The sequence below is a fragment of the Catharus ustulatus genome, chromosome 8, assembly GCF_009819885.2.
Source record: "Catharus ustulatus isolate bCatUst1 chromosome 8, bCatUst1.pri.v2, whole genome shotgun sequence".
Classification (NCBI taxonomy): domain Eukaryota; kingdom Metazoa; phylum Chordata; class Aves; order Passeriformes; family Turdidae; genus Catharus; species Catharus ustulatus.
Genome location: NC_046228.1, coordinates 11,608,630 through 11,633,959, shown reverse-complemented (window position 1 = coordinate 11,633,959; position 25,330 = coordinate 11,608,630). Strand labels below are relative to the sequence as shown.

At 44.9% G+C, this 25,330-nt stretch overlaps 1 protein-coding gene across 1 annotated transcript in view; it reads left to right on the top strand.

The window, feature by feature from the left end:
• Positions 1–7,678, top strand: part of CFAP58 (cilia and flagella associated protein 58) — a 57,042-nt gene extending 49,364 nt beyond the window's left edge. Inside the window, exons 16-18 of the mRNA XM_033065517.1 lie at positions 739–858; positions 2,313–2,446; positions 6,624–7,678. Coding sequence (XP_032921408.1) covers positions 739–858; positions 2,313–2,446; positions 6,624–6,744 — 375 coding nt within the window. The 3' untranslated portion in view covers positions 6,745–7,678. The remainder of the gene's footprint in view (positions 1–738; positions 859–2,312; positions 2,447–6,623) is intronic.
• The last annotated feature ends 17,652 nt before the right edge of the window (positions 7,679–25,330 follow it).

Sequence of the window (25,330 nt, the reverse complement as noted above, 5' to 3'; positions counted from 1 at the left end):
GTACACTCTCAAAAACCCCCCAGCATTTCAGTACAGAAATCTGTAAGTGGGTCCATGGTGTGATTTCTTTTCAGGCATGGCAGTATCCGACTCCCACAAGTATAACTGTTCCAACATAAAGGATGAGGAGACACATGACAAAGAAAAAGTACTTGGTAATTGTGCTAGTCATAATTGTTGCTGTTTATAATTTCTTTCCCTCTCCCAGAGCCCTGCAGTTAAACTGAAAGGTTATATATATATATAAATCTCTCTGTGTGTATACATGTGCTTTGCAGGATTTTCTTTGGAAGAAGTTACTCTTTTGTACAGACCTTTGCTGGCATTTCTATTGCCAGATCACATCCTGTTGGGTGAAGCTGTGATCCTTAATGTAAAGCAATGTGACTCATAAGAAGAAGGATTGCAATAAGCACAGTTTCTAGTGATTAATTTCCTAGCCCTAGATACTCTTTCAGTAACTGCTGAGGTAGAGAGTGTTTGTTGGTGATGATGTTCAAGAGCATTTCATTCATGGTTTGAAGTAGCTGGATGTTTATCTTAATGAGCTCTCCCACTGCTATCACAACAACTTTAAATACCTTATGGCTAGTGAGGAAAGCTTGACACACAGGCAGATTTGTTTCTCCAAATACCTTCCTAACTGAGTTGCAATTTTCAGTGAGGTTGATTTCCTCTCAGGCTGTGCTGCTGCCATAGCAGTTTAATAAGAGGTCTCTTCTGTTGTCTCTTGCTCAGGAAAAGGAGAAGCTGTATGTGGAACTGAGGCGCGTGCTGGCCCGGCAGCCTGGGCCCGAAGCCATGGAGCAGCTGCAGCAGTACCGGAACATTCTGCGGGACAAGACGAAGCAGATCAAAGTAAGAGGTGCCCAGGGTCCCTGGGGAGGGGCTGCAGGGAGATCTGCAGTGAACAGTGTGCCTGCCCTAGTGTGTTAGACCAGGAAAACCAGGTTATCATGGCATCTCCTCAAGGGACAGCACAGAGCAGCAAACAAACTTTTTTATGCTACTTTATTTCATTAAAAAAGAGGAAAAGTCTTATTACAGTATGAGTTAGCTTCACAATGCTGTAAATAGATTTTTTGCACAGGCATTCTGGGATACTGCCATCTTTTCATTCAGCTTATTCTCCTTCCCTTTATTTTAAACTGTTAATATCTTTAAGAAGCATTTAGTTTTAACAAACTAGTGGGAATATACTGAGAATCCAGTCTTAAGTTACCGTTATTTCTCTTGCCATGTGTACATGTATATTTAGATTTTCACATTTTGTGGAGATGACAGGAGGAACCTGTTCTAACCCCATCAGTCAGAGGGAGGAGTTCCTGCTTGCAAAAGAATCTTGTAGAAAATTTTAAAAGCATAGTATTAAAAAGCGAGTCTTTGATAGAATTCTATGATATTCTATGAATAAGCTGATCTCTTATTCTTGCCTGGATGAGAGATCAGTCTCCCCAGGAGTTCATCTACTTCTGCAGCTCCTCTCTCTGTTGAAGTCATCATCTCCTGTTCACTGCATCATAATCACGTCTATACTAACCATGAGGAAAAATGCAGGAGCAGATGGGCCCTTAGGAAACAAAGAGGCTGTTATGCAAATCTTAGCTTTCCATGGAGAAGAAAAACAATGTAGAAAATGTAAAATAGAAGCCTCAGTTTAGCTAAACTGAACGTGATTTGAAGTTCTCCATACGGTCCTTATTTGTCCTTAATGCAGTCAATTGCTGCTTTATATTTCAGGCACTGTGTGCTGTAGCACGATGGTGCCTGTGCCATTTTGGGGTGCCAGGTCAAGCTATTACCCTTTTGAAAGAAGGACAGTGCACTATGCATGCTCCTCCTTTTTAAAAATTTTACTGAGTCACATAAAAGTGGCTTTGTATTCATATTTACAGTGCCTAGTACTGCTTTGCCTGTGTGGATTACTCCACTTAGCAGTGCATCCCTGTGAATAAACTCCATTATTATCAAATAATTCCCTGATTTATTAAGACCTTAGTTTTGGATTTTTGCCTAGCTTTATGTCCCAGAAATTAAGAGCTAATGCATCTATTAATGCCATTCCCGTAAATCTTGGAGTTTGTTTTACATGTTGTATTATGGTTAAATGCCATAACCTTTATTTTGTAAGATGTTTTTAGGTGGGCAGAGGTGAGACCAAATGAAACATCAAGATGGAAAAAGAATTGTGGTAGAAAAAGATCATGTCTTACATCATCAAATATAAAAGGAGAAAGTGCTTGTAAAAGTACTCACTTTTGTGTAAGTGAAGCAACATCTCCTGTTTCTGCTGTTTGTGTTTTGTTTATTAGGTTTTGTCCTCAGAACTGATTATGTGTGAAACACAGAGCAAAGAATACAAACATGAAATTGAAAGACTTAACAATGAGCTTCTGGAAGTGAAAAAGAAATATCTGGCTCAGAAACGCAAGGAGCAAGAGAAGAAGTATGAAAAAACGACAGTTTTGTCTACACAACTTTCTGCACAAACTAGATTTTTGTTTTAGACCCTTTTTATCTGAATGTGGCCAAATTTGACTGAGGTGATACCGTTTTCTTGCCTAATTTTCCTGAATGTTAATTTTCCTCCATGTTACTTCAGTCTGGTCTGGATTTACCATGATCTGTGGCCAGGACAAGAACATCTATCAGAGATGTTGCTGAACACATTCTGCAGTCCATTTAAATTATTCATATCAATGAGATGGTGCCCAGAGAACACAGATTAGTGTCTTGTCTCTGACATCAAAGCATAGAATTATAGAACAGTTTGGGTTGGAAGGGACATTTAAAGGCCATCTAGTCCAAACCCTCAGCAATAAGCAGGGACATATGACCAGCTGAGGTACTCAGAGCCCCAGCCTGATGTTGAATGTTTCCAGGATGGCACATCCCCCACCTCCCTAGGCATCTTGGGCCAGTCTTTTACCACCCTCATAATAGAAAATTTCCTTCTTATATCTAGTCTAAATCTACCCTCCTTCAGTTAAAACCCCTTATCCCTTGTCCTATTGCAACAGGATTTCTGGCCTGTGAGTGTACATGGCTGGCTCATGTCACCCACAGCACCCCCAGGTCCTTCTGGGCAGGGCTGCTCTCCATCTGTTCATCTCCCAGCCTGGATTGATTCCAGGGATTGCCCTGACTCAGGTGCAGCACCCAGCACTTGGTCTTGTGGAACCTCAAGAGATTCCCAAGGGCCCACCTCTTCAGTTTATCCAGGTCCCTCTGGATGGCATCCCATCCCTCAGGTGAGTCAACTGCCCCATTCAGTTTGCTGTCATCCAAAAAGTTGCTGAGGGTGCTGAGGATGGGCTTTACTTTTAATGAGAGATTTCTTAGATTTCTGCAGTCAGATGTTGTGATCTCTTACCAAGATTTTCTGTATGCACAGGAAGCCTTTTGTCTTTCCATTCATTTCCATCCTCAGCCTGTGCCTTCCTCACACACTAAAGCCAACGGTTCTCTACAGCTGCTGAACATAATTCAAAGTTGCCTTTATAATTTCTTCCTTAATTCCATTTCAGACAGCAAACGACTTGATGACTAAATTAGCAAAATAATCAGTGATAAACAGCAACTTTTGTCCATCTGCAAATTGCATAATGTTACCTTAATGTTTGGAATTAGCAACAATTGTGCAGTAGTAATGGCCTTTCTGGAGCTTTAGGATCAATATGTGAGGCTACCATAATGCCTGATAATCTGTTTCCAGCAGCTAAATGTCTCCTCCACAGTAGATTCGATGTTTCCATTTCAGACTCTGGCATCATGTCTCTTTTTGTTCATAAAATGAGGAGAGATTCACCCACATTTTGTTGTTGTATCTCACCTAGAGTTAATTCCTGTCATAAAACCTCCACTTGTTAAGGGCATAATTGCTTTAAAATAAACCAAAAAACACTGTGTGAGTTGATGGTGGCTGAACTGGGGCATGTTATACAGTGAAAGGAAATTCGTATTGAAAGTCATTTAGTGCTGGATACACTGTTTGTGGGTTCAGGATAAATACCTGCCACTGGGGCAGCTTGTCAGGTTGTTCTTTTGTGCAAGCATGTCTGTAGTCTGATGAGCACTGGTGTCTTTGTGACATCTGTGTTTTCGAAGCACGTTCAGGTACTGTTAGTGGTGCTTCTGCAGGCTGCCATCACTTGTGGCCCCACCACAGCCTCAGAAGGCACCAGCACCAAGTTCCAGCCCTGGCTTGCACCTCTCTTGTCTTGTGGCAGCCAAGGGTTGGTACTGGGCTTTGCTCTCCTCTGCCCCTCATTGCTTTGCACCCCAGTCCAGCCTGTTGGACTACATCCTGCTTTGAAGAACAGAGGCATAGCTGGCATACCAGTCCTGGATAACTGCAACTTCTGCTGTCTCTAGGTTGTGCTTTGTGTTGGCGAGGGAAAAACTTGTGTAGCCCTCCTTCTCCAACGTTCCAGTTGTGCAAGACACATCTCTGGCTTTCTGCAATAGAGACGACCTGTGGTGCAGTCAGGCTCTTCCCCAAGGAGTCCTCCTCCCTGCCGTGCAGCCATTCCACAGCACTGCTGCCTCAGGCAGGGCTGCACATGCAGTGCCTGCTGCGTGGATGCTGCCCAAAGAGCCAGGGCCATTTGATTCACACAGATTTCTCAGATTTCTCTAAATCCCAGCTGACAGAAAACCACTGACTTGATTCTCTATCTTGCTGGCTAATGTTAACATCATGTCTGAAATAAATGTAGCTGGCTTTTCTAATAAAAAGAGGATCCTATCAGGACGATAGCATTAACAACATTATTGACTACCCTGGTATGAAAGAGAATTAATACTCACAGATAACCTTACACAAAGTTATCATCTAAAGCTTTTATTGATTTGCACAAGATAGCTTTGAGTTGTGATTTAACATCTTGGTACTGAATAAATGCAGCTCTGCATGTGATGCTGAAGGAATATAGTGACAGTGTGAATTTAACTTTGCTTTGTGTTTAAAATGAAAATTCAATGTTTAAGATTTTGATTGTGAATTTGAAATCCTCTTTTTCAGCTCTCTGATTCTGACTGTTGCTTTTCCCAGTTGTCTTAGACATTCTTTTCCTATCTCTTCCTATTTTTAACTTCAGCTTCTTGAACCCTTCCTGCATCACTATTTTCCTAGTTGCTTCTAGCACCAGGATCCCATTTTGATCTTGACAAGCACTTGTGAGAAAATATGAAGCTTAAATCCACACCAGAGACCTAATCCAGCAGTCCTGTATATGTAAATAACTGCACTGAGGATAGTAACTGGGAGCTTTTGCATGTGGCTGGTTGCACATTAATTCTGCATAATATATTATAGTATTCATTGCATAGAATTTTCCATACTGATGAGCACATCTGTTTGTTGTCTCCATGGGAGCATGAGGAAAAATGAACATGGACTCTGGATCATTTTTTCCCCCCAGATTTGGAAGCCCAGTCATGAGATGGGATAAGCCATCTAAATACAGAATGTTAGTTTTTAGTGTTGTCAGCTGTCATATCCATTAGGGCTACATTAATACAATTAAAACCAGTTATAAATGTTTTTAATTGTTAAGTTCATCTATGCCATCTTTTGGTTAATCTCCTACCTCTGTATGGTTCAGATTTGGAAAAGGATGCATAACTAGACATCTGACATGGTTTCTCTGAATTTCTTCCTATCCTGACTGTTACTTAGGGGCAAATAGAAAAGTAATAATTCCAGAAGTGTTTTCTTTCCCCTTACTGGAGACTGAGCAGAGATGCTCATGTGACAAGGCTAGATTTTGTAAAAATGTGGTTGCACTCACATTTGTGACTGTGAAATAAAGTAATGGTACTGACCTTCTTTGTAAAGCCTTGAAACTTCTGCTGTTTTTAGAAAGTACAACTTCATAAAGCTGCACTTGGTTAATCTTGGTTAATCAGGACCTCTCTCTGAAGCATCCAGGTATATCACAGTGAGTTTGGAATATTGCCCTTTATCTTTGTAGTGCTCTGCTTACCTCCCCAGCTTTGTAAGAGTGGAACCAGCTAACCCTCATCCCCTCCTCTTAAGGCCATCACATTCAAGACCTCCTGGATTCTCAGATGGAGCAGCTCCCTGGGGCTGTCAGTGCACCTACAGCACACTGCTAGTTTTCTGCAAATGTCACAGGCAGAGCAATTATCACTGGAACTTTGTTAACATGTGAAGACAGATAGCACTATATATTCATTAAAATTCAACAAAGGAAAGAAAACCTCCCCATTGTGCCTTTGATGAATGTAGCTGTTTGTTTGAAAACAGGCATATTCCAGCTAGAACAGGATGGTGATTAGAAATCTGAAGTCACAGAACTCATGTACATACTTGCTCTAATGAGGTGCTCTGACCATTTTGGGGAGTAGCACAAAGAAAGCTCATTTATTTCTAATTTTTAATAATTCCAAACCCCATCAGAAGTTTTGTAATTAGATCCAAACAGACACCTAGTCTTGGAGGTTTAGCCCAAAAGGCTTTAATCAACACTTTTAAAATGATCTCTTGATACATGGTTGCATCAAAGAAACTCTGGAGGACACAGATTTCCTTCATTTGTAAACATCTCTGGGCTGCAGAATGAAATGTGAATTTTCTGTTTCTTTGTTTCTGTTTAAAGGGAGAAGGAACCATCCAGCATTGATATGAGGATGAAATTACCACCCCTCAAGATTGATGTACCTCACTTCAACATAGGGGACTTTCCTTTATGCAAACCCATTCCCAAAATTGCAGTCTAGGAATGCACTCATCTAGTTGCATTCCTGTTCCCAGTTTCTTGTTCAAGAAACTGTAATTTTGAAAGAGATTCAGAATCTACTGAAATCACTGTATCACCTGCAGGAAAATTTTCTGTATAATAAAACACATTTTTACATGGGAATTACATTTTATATTGCATTTATATTTTGTACATTTAGCATTGGAATTAACATAGTTCTTTTTACAAACCGTGTACCAAATCTGCCCATTTGATGCCAGCAGACTCCTGCACGGATGTAATGGATAGTACTGATATTTCTTTTTCAGTATTGTGTCTCTATTTAGCACTGTAACATCACAAAATGCCTTAATATGTAGTTATTTCTCTTTTATCTACCTCAGTTGTAAGCACACACTCCATTTATCTTCTGACTCAAAGCACCTGAAAGAAATGAGAATACAGAAAAGAAGAAAAATTAATAGGCTGATGTTTCAAGCCCTGCTGAGCAAATGCAAAATTAACAAGTCTTTACTTAGATGTACATATGTAGCAGTTCTCTGTGTGGGTAGTGTATAATAGGGTTTATGCAATGTTTGCTGCAGTTGTTAGGAAGATCAAGGAAGTTTGTGGCCACAATGGCATTATTAAGAGCACGATTGTGTTTACTCTGGTAGATACAAAGTGACATAATTATGTCTGTTCAATTGGGGGGACTGTGCAGGCTCAATGGGACATGCTGCTCTCCCACACAAATCCTTCAGAGCGATTAAAACTTGGACTCAAAACATGGCAAACTTTAAGCTTTAATTTCTAGACACTTGGGCATTTTTGTAACTTTCAGAAATTGTTTTTGTAATACAGCAGGAGCCCTCCAACCTTTTCAGCCAAAAGAGATTTAATTACCATTCATTAACAAGTGAAATAACAAAGTCACGGCATGAGGTGCTGAAGTATAGAAAACTTTCAAGCTGTAAAATAAAATGTTTTGAAACCGATTTGAGCATGGAAGTTTTTTTCCCTGCCTGGGGGATAAAAATACTTGTCCAAAGAGATATGCTGATAAATATTTCACATCCAAAAAAAAAAAAAAGCCTAAAAAATCACTTTGCAAAGATTTTGTTCTTTTCTTTGGTGGAATACCTAATTAAATATTAAAGCTACTGTGGGAAACTTTAATGAAAGTGTTTAATTCAAAGGAATCAAGTCAAATACGACAGGGATCTACTTTGCTTTTACACTGGGGACCAGAACACTTAGTCATCAGATCCATTGTATTTTTCTTTTTTCCCCAAAATAGCTATTATTGCTTTTTTCATTGTCAAGTGCATTATGCTAAAGTTATCATTTTAGGGCAGTCATGCTGTCAGAATAGTTTTTTTTGGTTATCTGATGTGTCCTTATAGATAGAATAGTTGACAATAACTGATATGGACACTTGAGTCTGATGGGATCCCAAGCAGGTTTTACTGAAGCTTTTAGAAGTTGGTATTTTCTAAAGTCCCAAGTACCCAGCCTGGAGCTGGATTCTGCTGTGCTTACACTGGCAAGTAATTTGTATTGAAATAAATCATCAAAGACACATTTATTAATTCACATGAACTAGAGGCACAGTTAGACTCCTCACACACGGTCACTGCAGAGAAGCCGCTGATGTATTACACTCTAAAATGTACAGTGTGCCCCTAACTCATCCAGAGAGAATCCGAGTACAGTGTATATCTCCCACAGAATCATTCAGGTTGGGAAAGACCTCCAAGATCATCCAGTCCCACCTTTGGCTGAACACCAGCATGTCAACTAAGCCAGGGCACTAAGTGCAATGTCCAGTGGTTTCTTGAACAACTCTTGAGCAGATGGTGGCTCCACCACCTCCCTGGGCAGCCTGTTCCAATGGCTATCCACCCTTGCAGTGAAGAAATTGTCCCTGGTGTCCAGCCTGAGCCTCCCATGGCACAGCCTGAGGCCATGTCCTCTTGTCCTGTCACATGTTACCTGGGAGAAGAGGCTGAGCCCCAGCTTCTGTCAGGTACAACTCCTTTAAGGGATAAGGTCGCTCCTGAGCCTTCTTTTCTCCAGGCTGAGCCCCTCCAGCTCCTTCAGCAACTCATTATAGGACTGTCTAGACCCTTCCCCAGCTGCATTACCCTTCTCTGAACACACTCCAGCCTCTCAATGTCTTTCCTAGGGGAGGGACCCAGAACTGGACACAGCACCTGAGCTGTGGCCTCACCAGTGTGGCCTCTCTGTGTCTCTGTTTGTTATCAGGGTTTTGGAGACAATTTGTCTCAGTGGTCAGAGGAAAGCAGGGGAAGCCAAGCAGATGGTATTTATTCCCTACTTTCATATATTGTTATGAGTACAGTAGTAAAATGGATACTTTTCTGTGTTTAGTTGTACTTAATAGCAGCTTCTATTGCATGAGTAAGAACCTTTTCTGTAAATTATTCTTGACCTAAGTTTTTCCAATCTTTAAAATGGCTGGGATAATATGTGTCTAAGGACTTGCAAAGGTAAATTCTCTTGCATTGAAAATGTGGCTAGTGTTCTAGATTAAAAAAATAAAAAAAAATATAGGGGACTGCATAATAATGTGATTTTTTCATACAACATGTTCTTTCAGCCTAAAGAGCTGGGAATTGAATACAGTAAATTTCACCTACAAAGTAAAGAAGCTTTTACTTGTTCATCCACAATTTCAGGCATCAAGATGTGGATGTGTTGGTTACTATCTTCAGTTTAATTGCATTATTTACTTACTACCACGGAAACTAAATTCACAGGTTAATTCAGAAAAGAAGAAAAAAAAAAAGACAAGAAAATATAGCCATCAAATTATTGCCAGTAACTTTCAGCATAATCAGGAATAGAATAACTGCAGCCAGCTTAATTTATAGTGCCAGAGAGTGAAAACCATTTCTGAGTTCATATAATAGAACGGATTAAAGCACACCAAATCCCTTCCCCCCTGGTCTATAAAAGTCAGGGAGCTTGAAAAATTGCTCTGGATGTCTGTGAACCCAGCTGATGCTGAGGTGCTTTTAGTGCTCAAGGATTTGGCTTGCGCAGCAGGGAAAGGCAGAGCGCTAATGAGAATATCGTTTGTTCAGTCGCTTCTGCATTGTGAGCAGCAGCTCTGAAGTGCTTCTCTAAGTTTTGTTGCAGAAAAATGTTAATTGAATTCCAGTCTGTGCAAAATGCAGCAAGTATATCTTTAACTTCTTGTTCCTGTAAAGATATGTGAAAAGATGGAGGTAAAGGGCTATGATCCATGGCACTTAAGTTAGAGGAAATCTTTCTTTACTTTAATTGCTTTGGATTGGAGCTTGCACAGTAAATCTATCCTGGAGCCTTATTTTAGTGAGCAAAGTATGTAATATTGCTCACTTTCAGAGCTCTTGCAGTATGTAGATAATAATTTGAGTAATTTCCCATCAAACTTAAGCTCTTTCTGATCTTGTTTGGCAGGTCTGCGTTCAGTGTATTGCATGAGCAGGACACAAAAGAGACACCATACACTGAACTATCAAGTTCAAATGTGGGACCATGACCCTTCTGGGATCACCTGTCAGCTATGAAAGGGAACACAAGAATCCAGTCCTTAATTTACCCTTGCTTTGTGAATCTGGAGCAGCAAGAACACATACTGCACACCCAGTAACACTGCTGCTGTAAATCTGGGAACACTCTGACACAGCTCAGGCCCTGCTGTGCAGAGATCTACAAACCCCAGGCCAGGCTGGGGAGGCAGAGGGAAGGGCTGAGAACTTGGCACGTGCAGAGTTTTACCAGTGTCACAGCACAGAGGCTTTGCTGGGAGGGGAGCAGCAGGTGCTGGGCTCTGGGGCTCTGATGGGTCTCAAGGGCCCTGCTCAGCTCCCCCTGGGCACATTTTACAAGCTCAGCCCTGCAGCTGAGCTGTTTCTGCTTTGCTGTCCTTTGGGGAGCCACTGGTGCATGCTGTGCCCTGACAGGAGCAACTTCAGTGCTGTCTCCTGTGTACTGTCCAAAACCAAGCTGCCCATAGGATGAAGAGGGGTGGATTCATTGCCAGAAAATGGATCTGTGGCTGTAGGAAGCTCAGCTGAACAAGGTGAACAAGGTGGAAGGTTTTCTCCCACAGCCTTCAAACAAGGAACTGCTGCAGAGGTGTCCAGCAGCACAGCCCAGAGCACTGCCTGCAGGTGAGCTGTCAATTATGGTGTGAGTCCACAGTGCCTGGTCTCAGGCTGCTGGTTTGTATCTTTGTTTAGTGTGACACTGTTGTGTCCTTAAAAAGTTGCAAGACAGAGCAGAAAGAGAGATCCCCTTGCCTTATTCTCTGTTGCCCATGTGAGGTTAACAGAGGGAAGAGGTAGCAGAGGAATCATAAAGAGAAGTTGGGCAGCAAAAGCTTCCTGAAAATTGGTCCATCCAAATTAGAGTCTCTAAATCATGTATATTTGTATTTAGGCACTTTAGCAATTGAGTATTATTTTCCTGGCTGGTGGTTCAGCTGTTGTGCCATCTCCTCTAGCAGAGTGTATTTTTAGTTGTTTAGTGCGTTTCTAAAAGCAGACACTTGATTGTGATGCTCTTTCTCTTCCCCACTTGGGTGCTTTGTGAGCAGCCCCGCACAGATCAGTAACTTATGCTGTTCAGCATACAGGAAGATGTCAGGGTCTCATCCCCTGGGCTTGTGTGAGAGCCCTGTTTTCCAAAGGAGAGCTGAAGCTGTGCCTGTGCCATCTGTGGGTGTGAGGGAGCAGGGCAGGACCTGGAGGACATGCTGCAAGTGCCTGAGGTCAAAGCAGCTGCCTGCCCCTCCAGCCTCACCTTTCACCTTGCTTCCTCCTGAAGTGGAGCAGCTGTGAAGGTTCACTGAAACCTTTAGTGCCTCTGCAGACCTCAGTAGGTTTATAAACCCATAAACCTCATCATAGGTGTATAGCGTCACTTAGATAAGATGGAATTTTTGCTATTCTTGGTGGTGGTGGTGTTTTGGTTTTTCTTTTGTTGTTTTTGTTTTGTGGGGTTCGTGTTGTAGTGTTTTTTTGTTTGGTTTTTTATTTGTTTTTGTTTTCTTTTTTATTTTTTTGTGGTGAGCTCCTCAGCTTACCCAAGACCCAGAAAGAAGGGAAAAAAAAAAAAAAAAAAAAAAAAAAAAAAAAAAAGTTGTTTTGAAGGATGTTATATTTGCAAGATGGATCTCAACAGATCTGAGTTTCCTTCCAAGGTGGCCAAGAGCCTCCCTTTCTAGTGGTGGGCACTTTAATATTCCCAGGTGTGAAGTGGATATAAAAACTACGATTTCAGCCAGTCTAAACTGATTTAAACTTCACAGTGCTTCACAGCAAGAGCCATTTCTCAGGGCTCTTTCTTGGCAGAAGACTAAGCAGTAATTTAAAGCCATTTTAATCTGAAATGAAAATCTCTACATGGGGTTTGAATGCACTTCAAGTGAAGTATGTATTTGCAACTTTTGTTGATCCCTCTTAATTTTCCAAGTGTCCCTGCAGAAACAAAAAATGTTTGTGTAGTGGCAAAATGCAGTGATAGCTCAGACTTATTGAGAGCCACAGGATGATAAAAGCAAAAGTACTTAGTGAGTGGTATATTTGGCAACAGCCCTGGGATGTAGCTGATTAACCATTCTTTCCTACAAAAAAATATAAAGACACTGATCAACATGACCTCCTGTCTCCCCTCCCCATGAACACCCTGAAATTCTATCCTAAGAACAGAGTGTTTCTGGAGGAAAGATGCATTTTTTTTTAATAAAAAATTTTAGAATGCTGTGCCCAGCTTCTGCCAAAAGCAGTTTTCTAGGATTGCTTTGACATTCATGTGATCCTGCTGAAAGCTATTCTGTGGCAGCTGAGCTGCAGGAACTGACCACAGGTATGTAGCTGTCCCCAGTTGCAGAGTAAAATGTGTTTACTTAAACCCTCTTTGGCACTTCAAATGAAAAGGTGCCCAAAGTAGCAGTTTAAGTGAGCTGGTTTTACTTTGCAGTCAGGGCAGGCTGTGAGCAAACACGTGAGGGATCTTACCCAAAGGGTGGTAAATCACAAATTTGGTAAAATCCTCAGAAGGGTTTGGTTTTGCTCTGTAAAAGCTGTGCCTCTCTGCAGCCCCCTTTGATGAAGGATGTTCAGAGCCTCGTGATGTGGCTGAATGACAGGACAAACCCTGGGAATTGCCTGGGAAATAAATATTCTTGCTTCTGAGCCCCTAGTTGAGCTACCTCCTCCCGTGCAATTTCTGTGCTATTGTTCAGAGGTATTCCCTCTTGGCCAGTTAGGAAAACTCATCACTGGAGTTTTATTTTAACTGAGGGTACACAAGTCTTCAGAAATTGCCAAGTCCCTTGCTGATTCAGGTGCTGTAGAGGAAAAAGACAAGCAGACCTGAAATGTCTTGGACCAGACTTCTTTAACAGCCCTGCATTGATTTATTTGCTCAGTGGTGAGCTATTTGCTAACTCCTGATGCTTGCAGCACTCCTGAGTCTGCAGCAGCTTTGCTAGTCAGCTTCTCTTGCCAAAGTTACCTTCAAAATTCCTTAGAGCAACTCTGTTGTGGCTAGGTTTCAGAGTGGATTCTGTTGTCCTTGTTGCAGAAAAGTTATTTCAATTGGTATGCAGCACAGAAGAGGAGTGATGTGCATTAACTGGAAGAAGTGAGCAATTAAGTGAACTTTGGTTACAGAACTCAACAGATTTTTGCCTGGGTACATGAGTGAGGGTTTAGTGTATTCCATTTGCATCTAAACCGATGCAATTTCTACTTTGCTTTAAAAATGGTAAGGGCTTAGTGAATCCAAGTCTCATTTTATTTTGTTTGTTTTCTAAATTTCACCATTGATATTGAATGTTGATGGCATGCAAACCATTCCTAGGAGAGAGACCCTGACAAATTAGAGAGATGGGCAATCACCAACTGCATCATTTTTTACAAGGGCAAGTGCCTGATTCTGCACCTGGGATGGGGTTGTGTGTACAGATTGGGGAATGAAAGGGACCTGAGGATCCTGGTTGATGGCAAGTTGAACATGAACCAGCAGTGCCCTGGCAGCCAGGAGGGCTGAGCGTGTCCTGGGGACATCAGGGACAACATCTCTAAGCAGGCAAGGGAGGGGATTGTCCTGCTCTGCTCTGCCCTGGGAGTGCTGGGGACAGCTTTGGGTGACATAGAAAAGTCATTAAACTATTAGACAACATCTGAAGGAGGGCCACAGGCATGGTGAAGGCTCTGCAGGGGAAGCTGTGTGAGGAGGGGCTGAGATGACAGACTGCTCAGCCTGGAGAAGAAGTTGGTAGACCCCATGGCTGATCCTGCTGTGGGGAGGTGTGAAGGGAGAATGAATGTCCAAAAAACTGCTTTGGTACTGCTCTGGTGTTGGAATATCCTCTCCCCTCTGCTTCTGCAGCTCCCACCCAGCTCTCATGGTGTGGATAGGTGTCACAAGAATGGGATTCATAACCCTGGGAGATCTTATCCTTTCGGTGGCTGACTTGAAATTTTGCAAAATATGAAGCAAATGCCCATCTCCACAAGGCACCCACAGGCCCCCCAGGTCTGGTGGGGTATGCAAGGGCTGGATGGAGCAAGGAACAAGCTCTGTCCTCCTTCCCCAGATGTCCTTTCCCTGCAGCTCCAGCCAGCAGCAGAGCTGGCATGGGGATGCTCATACCAGGGCTGTGTGCTCTGCTCCTGCACAGGAACAGATGCCTGCAGTTTCCAGAGCTGTCACTCATGCACCCTTCATAAGCACTAAAATTCAAATCAGCTGATATCAAGGGAAATTACATGCCAGCATTGCTTGTCTGATCAAGAGCTTCACCTTGTGCTCTTGAGGGATGTGTCTTGTAATTTACTTCAGGCTGAGGGATAACTGATTTTTTTTTCTTTCCTATCTCCTTTAGCTCAAGCTGGCAGCCAACTCCAGAGCCCTCTGCCCCCCTCTGCCTCTCCCCTGCCTGCTCCCCTCACTGGCAGCCTGCAGATTTCTGCTGGGCTTTGATCAGGTTTTGCAGCTGGGACCTTCCTTTCTTCACTTTCTTTTATGCCATGTGCTGCCAGTTCTGGTTTCCCCAGCACCATCCTGTGTCCCTGGGCTGCTCCTGCTTTGCCCCTGGCTGCCTCTAATCCCTGAGCTGATGCATCCAAACAGCCTGGGGTCTGCCTGGGGGAAGAGTGATGGTGTTCACTGCTGTACCCCAGGAATGGCCTCTGCCTTTATCCAGGCATCTGCCCTGGCTGGGTTGGAGATAATTTTAGAGAAGAAGCAAAGCATGGTGCAGTGACCATCTTTGCTGCTCTGAGAGCACCATGGGCAAGACAGGTCACTGAGATTTTTTTTTTTTTCTGGAGTTGAGGATGGGAACTTGAGACTTTTGGTGTCACATATTCAGCTAAAATTCACCTGAGGACAGCACAAAGGAGCATTGGGGTCTGTGATACAATCCTGCCTCCTGATATCAAACAGCTTTCTCCTGCTCTGGTGACTCTGTAACCTGCCCAATTCCCTCCTGTCCCCTCTGCCCCCAGCCTGGTGCGTGCATGGACAAATTCCCCCAGGTGAACTGGGCAGGGCTGCTGTGACACTTTGCAGAGTGCCCCTCTCCTGCCCTCTTCCCCAGCTCAGCAGGACAGGCCAGCTTTTCTGAGAAGCCAGTGGAGTTTACTTAAACCTTACCATGAAGTGGAGTGTGGGGAAAATGTTTCCCTAGGGTTGGGATAGTGCAGGGCAGCCTTGGGAAACCACCTTGGGCAGATGCCTGATGGGACAGTGAGCAGTCAGCAATCCTTGGTGGGGAAAAGTCAACCCTTTTGGTGGCTTTTATTTGAGTCTAGGAAAACCAGTAAGACTGGGGTTGCTGTACAATGCTTCCACAAGGAAATGCCTACCTTTGAAGCACAGTCCATACAGTGAGGTGCTGCTGACAGGATTGCTCAGGGAGCAGACAAGTGTTGGGAGCAGAGATCCTCAGAGTGGATGAGAGGCTCAAGTGTTGTCTCCAACTTCATTGTATGGTATCTTCATACTCTTGTGTCTGACCACCTGCAACGAAGAGAAAGGCAACAAGACTTTCACACCATGGCTCACATCTTCCTTGGTTTTGTGTTGGATTCAAGCTGAGGGAGAAGGGAATTTGGAATAAAGGTGTTGTGTTAATTGCCTGCTGGGAGAAAGGCTCTTGCCTAGGATCAGACATGGTGAGGTCTTTAACAATATTGCACCTTTCTCTAGCACATTCCAGATGAAGACTACAAGGCGAGGGGCCAGCACCAACCATATCAGAACAGCCCTAGTCAGACACAGCATCACATCTTGGACAGGCAGCTGGAACCACCAGGTATTTCTTCCCTGTGGCAGAGTCCCTCAGAGAAGAGTTCCAGGTGTGCAGGATCCAATCACCATCCCAATTATCTCCCATCTTCTGGCCCAGCAGTGATGAGGACAGGCCCCCAGCCCTGATGCACAGACAGGGCACTGGGGTGAGGCTGGGGAGGGCAGCTGGGAGATGCTTTGCGGGCAGAACCTGAGCCAGGTCCCCCATACCAAGCATCCTGGCTCCAGGCATTTTTCCTCTTTGATTTGTCATGAGAAGAACCCAATTTCAAGGCTGAGCCTTGGGCAATCCCTTGCTGGATTAGAATATTACAAGCATAGCTACCAATAAGTTTTTCAAGTTCCTGCTTTCCCTCTGGAATCAGCCCAGCAAAAGCCACGTCTAGGTGAGATGCTTCATTCCTTTCTTGATTTTTTTTTTCATCTAATACCCTTGTCAAATACTTGCAGGCAGCTGCAGCTCAAATCATCCTGTGCTTTTCTTGTGATTGCTTTGCCTGATATCATGGTGAGCGTTCATATCAAGTGAGCGCATGATAGATGGTTAGATTTATGCTTTATGTTGTGATCTGGGGGTATAAATGCATTTAAGTGACTTATTCAGCTTAAAAACCAGCACTGTTTGCTGCTCTCTCATCAGCATTACAGGCAGACAGAGATAAAATAGCAGTGGTAATTGTGGCGATGGAGTGTCACTGACAAACAATATGAGCACAAACCCCATTTTTGGAGACAGATTGAGTACAACTCCTCTGTAATTTCTCTAGAATTATTTTTAGAGTGGGACAGACTGAAAGCCCCTTGGGGAGAAGGGCATCATGGAAGGTGAGAAGGACTGGGGCCGTAAGAAAACATCAGGACTTTGACAAGTTTATTGCTTATTTAAAGAAAAAAAAGAAGGAGAAAAAGAGAGAAGAAACCAAAAAGTAAAAGACCTGGCAATCCTAGAAACATGAGCCATTTTCCAAGGAAACTGCTCCCAGAACTAGAGCAGAGTTGAGTGGGTACAGTGGGGATTAATGGGTCACAGGACTGTAACCAGAGCTCAGGGCTGTGCATCAATCACTGTGGTGCATTTATGGCCCTTTTATGCCATCCCCCTCCTTTAAACCTAATTTACTGTGCAGATCAGTTGCCAAAGCCCCTTTGGCCTCACCTTCCTGGGCTTCCCTGCTTTGCTTGCAGAGTTTGGGGGTGGCAGCTGCTGCCCCTCCTCTGCAAGGACTTGCTTCCAGGCTGGTGTGCCTGCCAGAGGGCTCTGGGCTGTCTTTGCCTTTAGGGACTCTGCTGCTCCTTCCCTAGAGCTGGTGCTTCCTCTAGGGGCAAGGGAGCTCTGCTACCTGAGAAAATTGGGGCAAGGTGTCCCTTGCTGCAATGGGCGTGAGGCTGCCCTGCTCTCTGTGATCTCTGGGGTGGTGGGTGCATGCTGGTGATGTCTTGCTCCACAGAAGCACTAAAAACACAGCCCATGGGTTTGTGCTGACCCAGGGCCAAACCTCTGTACTGAAGGGCTTGAATTATTTCTTGGTGGGTTTAGGATGTTGTTCTCCAAGCCATGCCTGTTTCCTTTGATGGTGAGCACCATGTGGGAGAAGTTTCTAGGGTTTGGTGGGGAGTTTTTCTAAAGGCTCAGTGTGTTTCCAGGTGCTGAGAGGTGGAGGGAATGCAAGGAGCCAGGCAACAATCCCCCCTTGCAAATAGCGTCAGTTGGGGAAAATTAAAATAAGGAAGGAGAAGGAAAGGTGGAGTGAGTCTGGCACAGAGACTGAGCATGAGGGAGCAAACATTTCTGCATTGTGATATGTGGAAGCTTTTGACAACTGGATGACATTTTGGCTTGCTTGGTGAGCAGGGGATAGAGAGAGACTAATGAGGAACTGGAATAATTTGGGATGCAAAGCTAGAGACTCCTGGGAGACACAAGAGGAACATATGCATAATCTTAACATCTTTCTTTGTCCCAGATCCCCAAGTGTCCTTTCTGGGAACTTCACAAACTCTTCCTCTGAATGCTGTAACAACACCCTCCTCTCCCCTCCCCTCTTCATGCTTCTGTAGTGCAGCAGCTTTGGGTTTTTGTGAGGGGCTCTGCTCCTCTGCTTCCTCACTGCTTGTTCAGGTGTGCTGGAGAGGAGGCAGGATTGTGCCTGTGACACAGCCCAGTGCCTGTTTATCCATCCATGTGTGAGAGCTGTGGGGAGCCAGGGTCAGCTCTGCATTGGTCTGTGGGGTCTGCAGCTCTTGGCTGCTCCTGCTCCTTTCTGGAGCCACTCATGGTGGTGGTGGAAGGGTCTGCCTGTGATGGATGCCCTGGTCACCATTTCACCAGGTCCTGAGCAGCTCAGCTGGGACTGTGAGGGCTGACCTTTGCTTGCAGGAGGTTATTGCCATTGCTGCTGGTGCAGAATGATTGCTCCTGGCTTATCCCTGAGCTAATGGAAAGCTTTACTTGGTACAGCCACCCTTGGGGAGGGAGATCTGTGTGCCTGTTCCTGTGCAACAGCTGAATTGGATGGCAGTGCTGTCAGCAGGATATTGTAGGGACAGGTGGTGGCAGGTGGAGCACTGGAATGCCTCACGTGTCTTGGGCTGATGCCTGCAAGCACAGAGCCTGCAGCCCTGCTCAGCACTGCCAGAGCCTTCCCATCACTGCCTAACCCACTCTGCTTTTCCTGTCAGAGCTTTTCTGGGGCTCTTAATGAAGGTTTGGTGCAAGATGCCACTGCCTGACAAATTGGTTTCCAGTACAAAACTGGGTTCCTTATTTATGTGCAATGTGAGAGGTTAATAATTGTATTTCATGTGGGAAAATGAAGCTGGGATCTTTGTTGGGGGAGAAGGGGGAATGAGGTGCACAGCAGGTTTAGTGCAGTGTGGAACATTGGAGCATCTTTCTTTTGTGCTGGGGCTGCAAAGCCTGATGCCATGTGTGAGGTACTTGCCAAATGTTCAGCTAAGAGTGGCCTGACTTGCAAGGACCTCAGAGTCTCCGAGATTTAAAATGATGCTCAGGAGAGCATGAGCTATGGAGAGTGAACAAAGGATCATGGGCAGTGGCTGAGCCACCAGGGCAGACTTTCCCTGGGCTCAAGCAAGTCTGAAGTGCCCAGATGAGCTCTAAAGACTCTGCTTTTAGAGCTGGATGAGAAGAGGATCACTGCCCTTCTCTGTAAGAGCACCAGGTGCTGCTGAGGGCTCTGGTTCACAGGATTTCTGTGCACAGCACCTCCATCCCACATGGCCCTTTGCTGAGCTGTCCTTACTCCTCTGTGCCAGGAGCCCCTCTGCCCTGTAGAGGAGCTGTCTGGGTGGGACTTTGAATACTGGAGCATCCTCCTGGATCTGCTCTGTCATTTTGGGGCAGGTTCACTGCTTTGGAGGCGTCTGCAGGTAGGACTGAGTTTGATTTTTTGCACCAGTTGTTTTTATTAGTTACACAAATGCTGTGATCCTCTCCTAGAGTGTCCTCTCTCCATCCTTCATTGAAAGTGGCACTACCTGTAACCAGATATTGTGGTAGGGGAAGAGGACTTGACTCTTGAAGTGAACAAGGACATTAGTGAGTCCTAAACTCTCTCACATGAGAGCTGCTGTGCCAGGGCAGGCTCTTCCCCAGTTCTGGAGTGCATATTTCCCTGAATCTTGCCTGGGGATCAGTGATGACAACAGGAGACCTCAAGGCACCCAGAACCACTCTTGAGTGAGAAATGACTGCACCATGTTCCTGCTGACAGGATTTCTCCTCCCTGACTGCTCGAGCAGGGGCACAACAAACATTTACTCTGAAAGTCACTTTTCTTAATTTAACCGAAAGTGTGCTAAAAACACAAGGAAAACAGCCCAGCTATGCCAACATGCTGCTCCTCAGCACTGCTGTGTGTTTAGGATGGGAAAGCTCTGATTTACAGAGCTGAAGATATATTTCCCCATCTTCTTCCTAATTTTTATTTTATTTTGTTGCATTTTTGCAATTATCCCCTCTGGGGTTATTATTTTTCTGTAATATCTAAATCATTTTTAAAAGCAAAGTCATCACTGTTTTGGAACTATGAGTAGGTTTTATTTTTATTATTTTTTTAATACAGCAGTCATAAGCAATTTTAAAGCACTGCTTTACTATATAAAATGATCTTCCCTTATGGTTTGATGCTGATGCTGCAGTCTGATTTATTGAGGAGGACTGTAGCAAATGACATAAATACTTAGAAGATAATTGTGTTGGTGATGGACCTATGCACAGCACATATTTAAAAGACTGGATGCCTCACACTGTCTGCAGCCAAGACTCCCTGGAGTGTACAGCATACAGGAGAACTGCATCAGCCTGTAGGGTTGTGATCTTCCAGCCTGGATTTGGGGGCTTGACACAAGCTCAGCCTGGCAGCAGTTTTAAAGCAGATGCCAAAAGTATTTGGATCCTGTCTACTGAGAGAGATCCCAGTGGGCTGTGTGGGCTGTAAGGGTGGCTCAAATTTGGAGGGTTTAGTGAAAGAGAGGGGAAGGGCACAGCTGTGGGAACATGGAGGAGCAGCAGCAGAATGCCAGGGCTGCAGGATCAACTCTGCATGTACAGAGGGGCCCTGGGCTTGGTCCCCCTGCCTTCTGCTGCCTCCCATGCAGACACCACTCCAGCGAATGTTTTGGTGGGCTGGGCTGCTGCATCATCATTAACATCTGATTTGAGGGGAGATAAATGTGCCTGGCAGCAGTTTTCATCTGTGCTAAAAGTAAGCACAGATTTTTAGCCACTAATGTAATTGTTGTACCTTCATGCAGTGTAAGTTGTGGAAGCCCTGCTGCCAGTGGCTGCATGCACCCCTCTGCTCTCACTGTAAGGGGAGGGAGGCTGGTTTTATTTCTTCCTTTTGGAGCAGGACTCACACCCTTGTTTTCTGGCTCTAATATAAACCAAAATATGTTGTGTGGAAGCTGCAGGTTTGAGTGGAAGAGAGAAAACATGATGGTGAGAGGTGGGGGAGGAGAGGGCAGGGGGTAAGAGAGCAGGGAGGAGCAGCAGGGAGAGAGATGTGATGAAGAGGTATTAAAGCAGAAGGAAGGTGGCTTTGTGCCTTTGTAGTGTGACTGGAGAGACTCTAGTGTGACTGCAGTGTGACTACAGAGCACTGCTGCAGGGGGCTGAATTTCACTGGCTCTTGCCTTGTCTCAGCCCTGTGCTTAGGGGCTTGCTATGCACCAGTTCTTAAGGATTCCCTTGTGTCAGGTGCCCCTGGCCAGGGGTGGGCTTAGAGGTCCATCCTTACTGGAGTAATTTTTGGGAGGTTTCTGGAAGCCTCTCTCAAGTTGAAAGTTATTTTATTACTCTTTTTTTTTCCTACTGGTGGATGAAATGCAGACTGGTGGTGGATGTGATGGTGATGTGTTTGTCTGAAGTTTGCATTGAACCTGTTTGGTCTGGAAATCAAAAGTGCAGGCTCCTCTCTCCTTCCAAGCTTAATAGCTTGGAGTGGGGCAAACTGCACTGAGGTAAATCAGAAAAGTTTGAGTGATTGCATTTAGCTGAGCATCTCCAGTCTTGGATTCCTGCTGCTCCAGCATCCCCAGAGAGCCCCAGTGCAGGAAGGAGCTGACCTCTTCCAAGAACTGCAGTCCTGCAGCTTCGCTGGCTCTCCCCTCTCATCACCAGAGGAGTATCCAGGCACTGCAATGAATATCCTTGGAGCTTTGTCCGTCTCAGTCCTGTCTCCTTCAGCTTCTCTGGTGTGATGAATTTAGCAGAGTTAACCTCTGTGAATCCCTTGCATGGAATATCTGTGCAAGGAATTGCACATGCTGCTGACATAACCCTGGGCAAAATCTGTTTCATAGCTAAGGGTCACATTAAAAAAAAAAAAAATTATGAGTGTTTTGAGGGCTTCTCCATTGGAAACAGTGAATTTGCATAGGGCAGTAATGGACACTTTTACTGTCTTTGTAGAGGATTTTTGTTGTAATTTTTCAGACTCCTACACTATGATGAGGGGCAGGACTATTAAAACAGAAAGATGAATTCTTGGCTGTCTCCCTGTGAGGTACTTCAGGTTCAGTACAAACTGTGTAAGTTATGGGATACCTCACACAGCTGCTTCATTTTCCTGACTCCCAATGAGTTGAGACAGCAAATACCTCACCGACCGTGGAGGCTGTGGCACTCTCATGCAACAGATCTAAGGATGATTAATCCTGAGAAATAGCTTGGCCATTTATCTAGCTCAGGTTCCAGTTGCTGTATTGGGCTGTCTGGGCTGTGCAAAATGTAGAGCAAAGGAACTGCAGGCAGGGCAGGATGCTGGTGCTGGTGTCAGCTCCTCTCTGCAGACTTGCACCAGTGTGAACTGCAGAGGAGAAGGGTGCTGGCCAAAGAGCAGGGAATGAGGGTGTTGCAGTGTAAGGGGTGAACATCCTGCCCAGTGTCCTGCCTGAGTCAGAAAATATCCAGGAGCTGGGGCAAATGGTGTGGAGCAGCCTTGTACCACCCATGGGGGAGCTCTTCTCCATCCATCCTCTAACAAAAGTGCCAAGGTGTGTCACCACAGAACTGTTCAGCCCTTCCAAATATCTCATTCAGTTCAAGGGGACTATTTAGCCCCATCAGACTGAAGTAAAACCTGTAGTGCTCTGTTCTGTTTTCTTCTCCTCCTTCTGATTTGGTGCAGCTGGGCTGTCCTTTCTCAAGTCCTGCCCTTGCATGTCCATTGGAAGCATGATTTGGATAGAGGTGATGGATGGTGTTTTCTAAACAAAGCACCCTGAGCCCAGGAAGATCCTGAGCTTTATCCTGAGGCTGCTGTGCACAGGTTGGGTGAACTGGTCCCTGCAGCAGTGGCAGGATCCTGCTTGGCCCAGCATGGTAAAAAGGTTGCAACACAGGAGATGCTCAGTGCCTTGTGGAGATGGCACATCCTGGAGAACGGCTCATGGAAGGCTGCAGGAGCACTGAAACCCAGGGCTGCAGCAGGAGTGAGAGACACTCAGGCATAACTTGAGCTGTCCCCAGATGCTCCAGGCTTTTCCCCGCTCTGGTTGCACTGTGCTCAAGTAGCGGCACTGATACCATGGCAGATCTGCCTTTCTCCTCACTCAGGGCAGGCGCTGGTCCCTCTGCTCCTGCAGGGTCAGTGCCTGTGGGGCTGTTGTTGGTGTTACAGCTGAGGCAGGGCTCATCACGGGGAGTGCTGTGGTCAGGGCAGGCAGGAATGGCTGAGGAAGGGATGCGTGCTGGGAAGGAAAACACTGGGAAAGAAAAGCTGCCTCCTGTGCACAGCTGCTCTTCCCTCACTGCCGGGGTCACAGGCTGCTCCCTGCTGCCTTGTGGTGCTGGGGACGTGCTCCCAGCTCCTTGCACTGAGCTCAGCCCTAAGTGCTCAGAGCATGAGCCCTTCTGTGCCTGCTGGGAGCAGAGCTCGCTCCCAGAGGGGCCCGGCTGCTCCTGCCTTTATTCTCTCATGAACCTTGGAGGGGAGCTGCTGACAGATTCGGACTGAGCTGCTAAAGTAAATGACTTCTTCAGGACCTCGTCCTTTACTTTGATTTTCTCCACCTGAAAAGTCTGGGTAAAGTTACTAAGGATCCTGTTTTGATCTATCATGCCAATTCCTCTGCTGATAATTGCTGTTTCTGTGCTATGAACACAGAGAGAAAGCAGAACCACTCCTCTGCTTCCTTCTGCAACCATCTGAAAGCAGCCAAATGCCTCCCTGTAACTAGAGATTAGGTTATTCTGGGTACTTGTGGGAGGCTTGTAAGCTTCTGAAGAGCCCCACAGATGTTTGTGTGCTCTTAGAGATGGGGAAAGCTTAAAGGGGAATAAGAGTCAGGGAAAACAAGGCATGAAATAGAGCAACCTCAGAGGTGGGAAAATTGTGGAGAGGAGGTTCTGCCAAGGGCTATGTGTTGGAGTATGAAGAAGGACAAAGCTACTTTCTCCAAAGACACTGTTGCTCCATCACTGCCTTAACTGGAAGATCACACAGAAATTGTTTGGGTGTTGATAGGAACTAATTGTGCTCTTTTTCTCACCAGTCCACCTAATTTTCTCCATTGATGTTTCTGCAGCCTTTCCCCTTCCCTTTTAAAATTAAAGCTATTGTTTCATCCTGTTGGGGAGCTGCCACTAAAGGAAACACTGTTGGAGGCATATAAACTTTTCTCAGTCACTTTCTAACTTAAAAACACAGACAGTTTTTATGAATGAAAAAGAAAATTCAAAGAAACTTTGAATGCTATCACAGCTGGTTGGGAGTTTTCTAACTAAATGCATTTTGGCAGAATGCGTCAGCTTGTTGAAACTGAAACTCCTCAAGTGCTTATTTTAACAAAACTCACAACAGCGAGGTGCTCTCAGCTCCATGACAAAATTTCTGGCTAGGAGTGGGGGAAAGGAGTAGGAGCAGCTAATGCCTTGGTGCTGGAGTGTTTGCTGCTGGTGGGGGATGTCCTGGCCAGACAAGGCTTTGTGACACTGGGTGCCTTGAGGAACTGGCTTGGTGGAGGGAGGGGAATGTCCCCTTCAGCTGCCTTTGAGCCTCAGCTGTCTCATGACTTTGTCTCTTCCCTACAGTGTCTGCAGCATTGTACTGTGATGTAATGCTGCAGTGGGATGCACAAGTTCCTGGGGTCCCCATGGATCTTGTGGGGGCAGCAATCTGTGGGTCACATGAAAGAGGAATGAATAGGAGGCAGGGGGCAGATACAGAGAGAATGCACTGGAAAGGCTGTTCTTTCATTTGGGGTTAAAAGCAGAATTCTGTGCATTTCAGGCTATAAGCCCTGGTAAGTGCAGCTCTAGGCAGTCTGGAGCTCTGTGACAAGCACTAATTTTGAGAGATTGTTCCTTGCTGATGGACAATTATACACCAATCAGAGCAGGAATCTGAGCATGGCTAATGTAAATGGCCTGGCATTTCGCTGTTTGGGAAGTAATGCTTTTTGATTTGTTAATGTTATATGGCTTTTACCCAGTACAATAAAAGTTCAAATGTTCTCCACAGGTTTCATTATTTCTCAGATTTACTCAGTAAAGGCAGGAATGAAATACATAGGCACCAACGTTGTTTACAGTTACAGAAAATTGCCATTTTACTGCAGGTAACCACTCCTGTGCATGCCACCTGTAGTACTTGAATAAGGTAGCCTCTTGTCTGGGACTTGCTCCTGATGGGTCTTGAATTGTTAAATCCTTGTGCTACTGAGTCCCACAAACCAACAGGACCTGCTGATGGCTCACAGCCCAAGGGACCTGCATGTCAAACAGGAAGCTCTTTGTGAACACGGTGTCCTTGGGGCTGTGAATA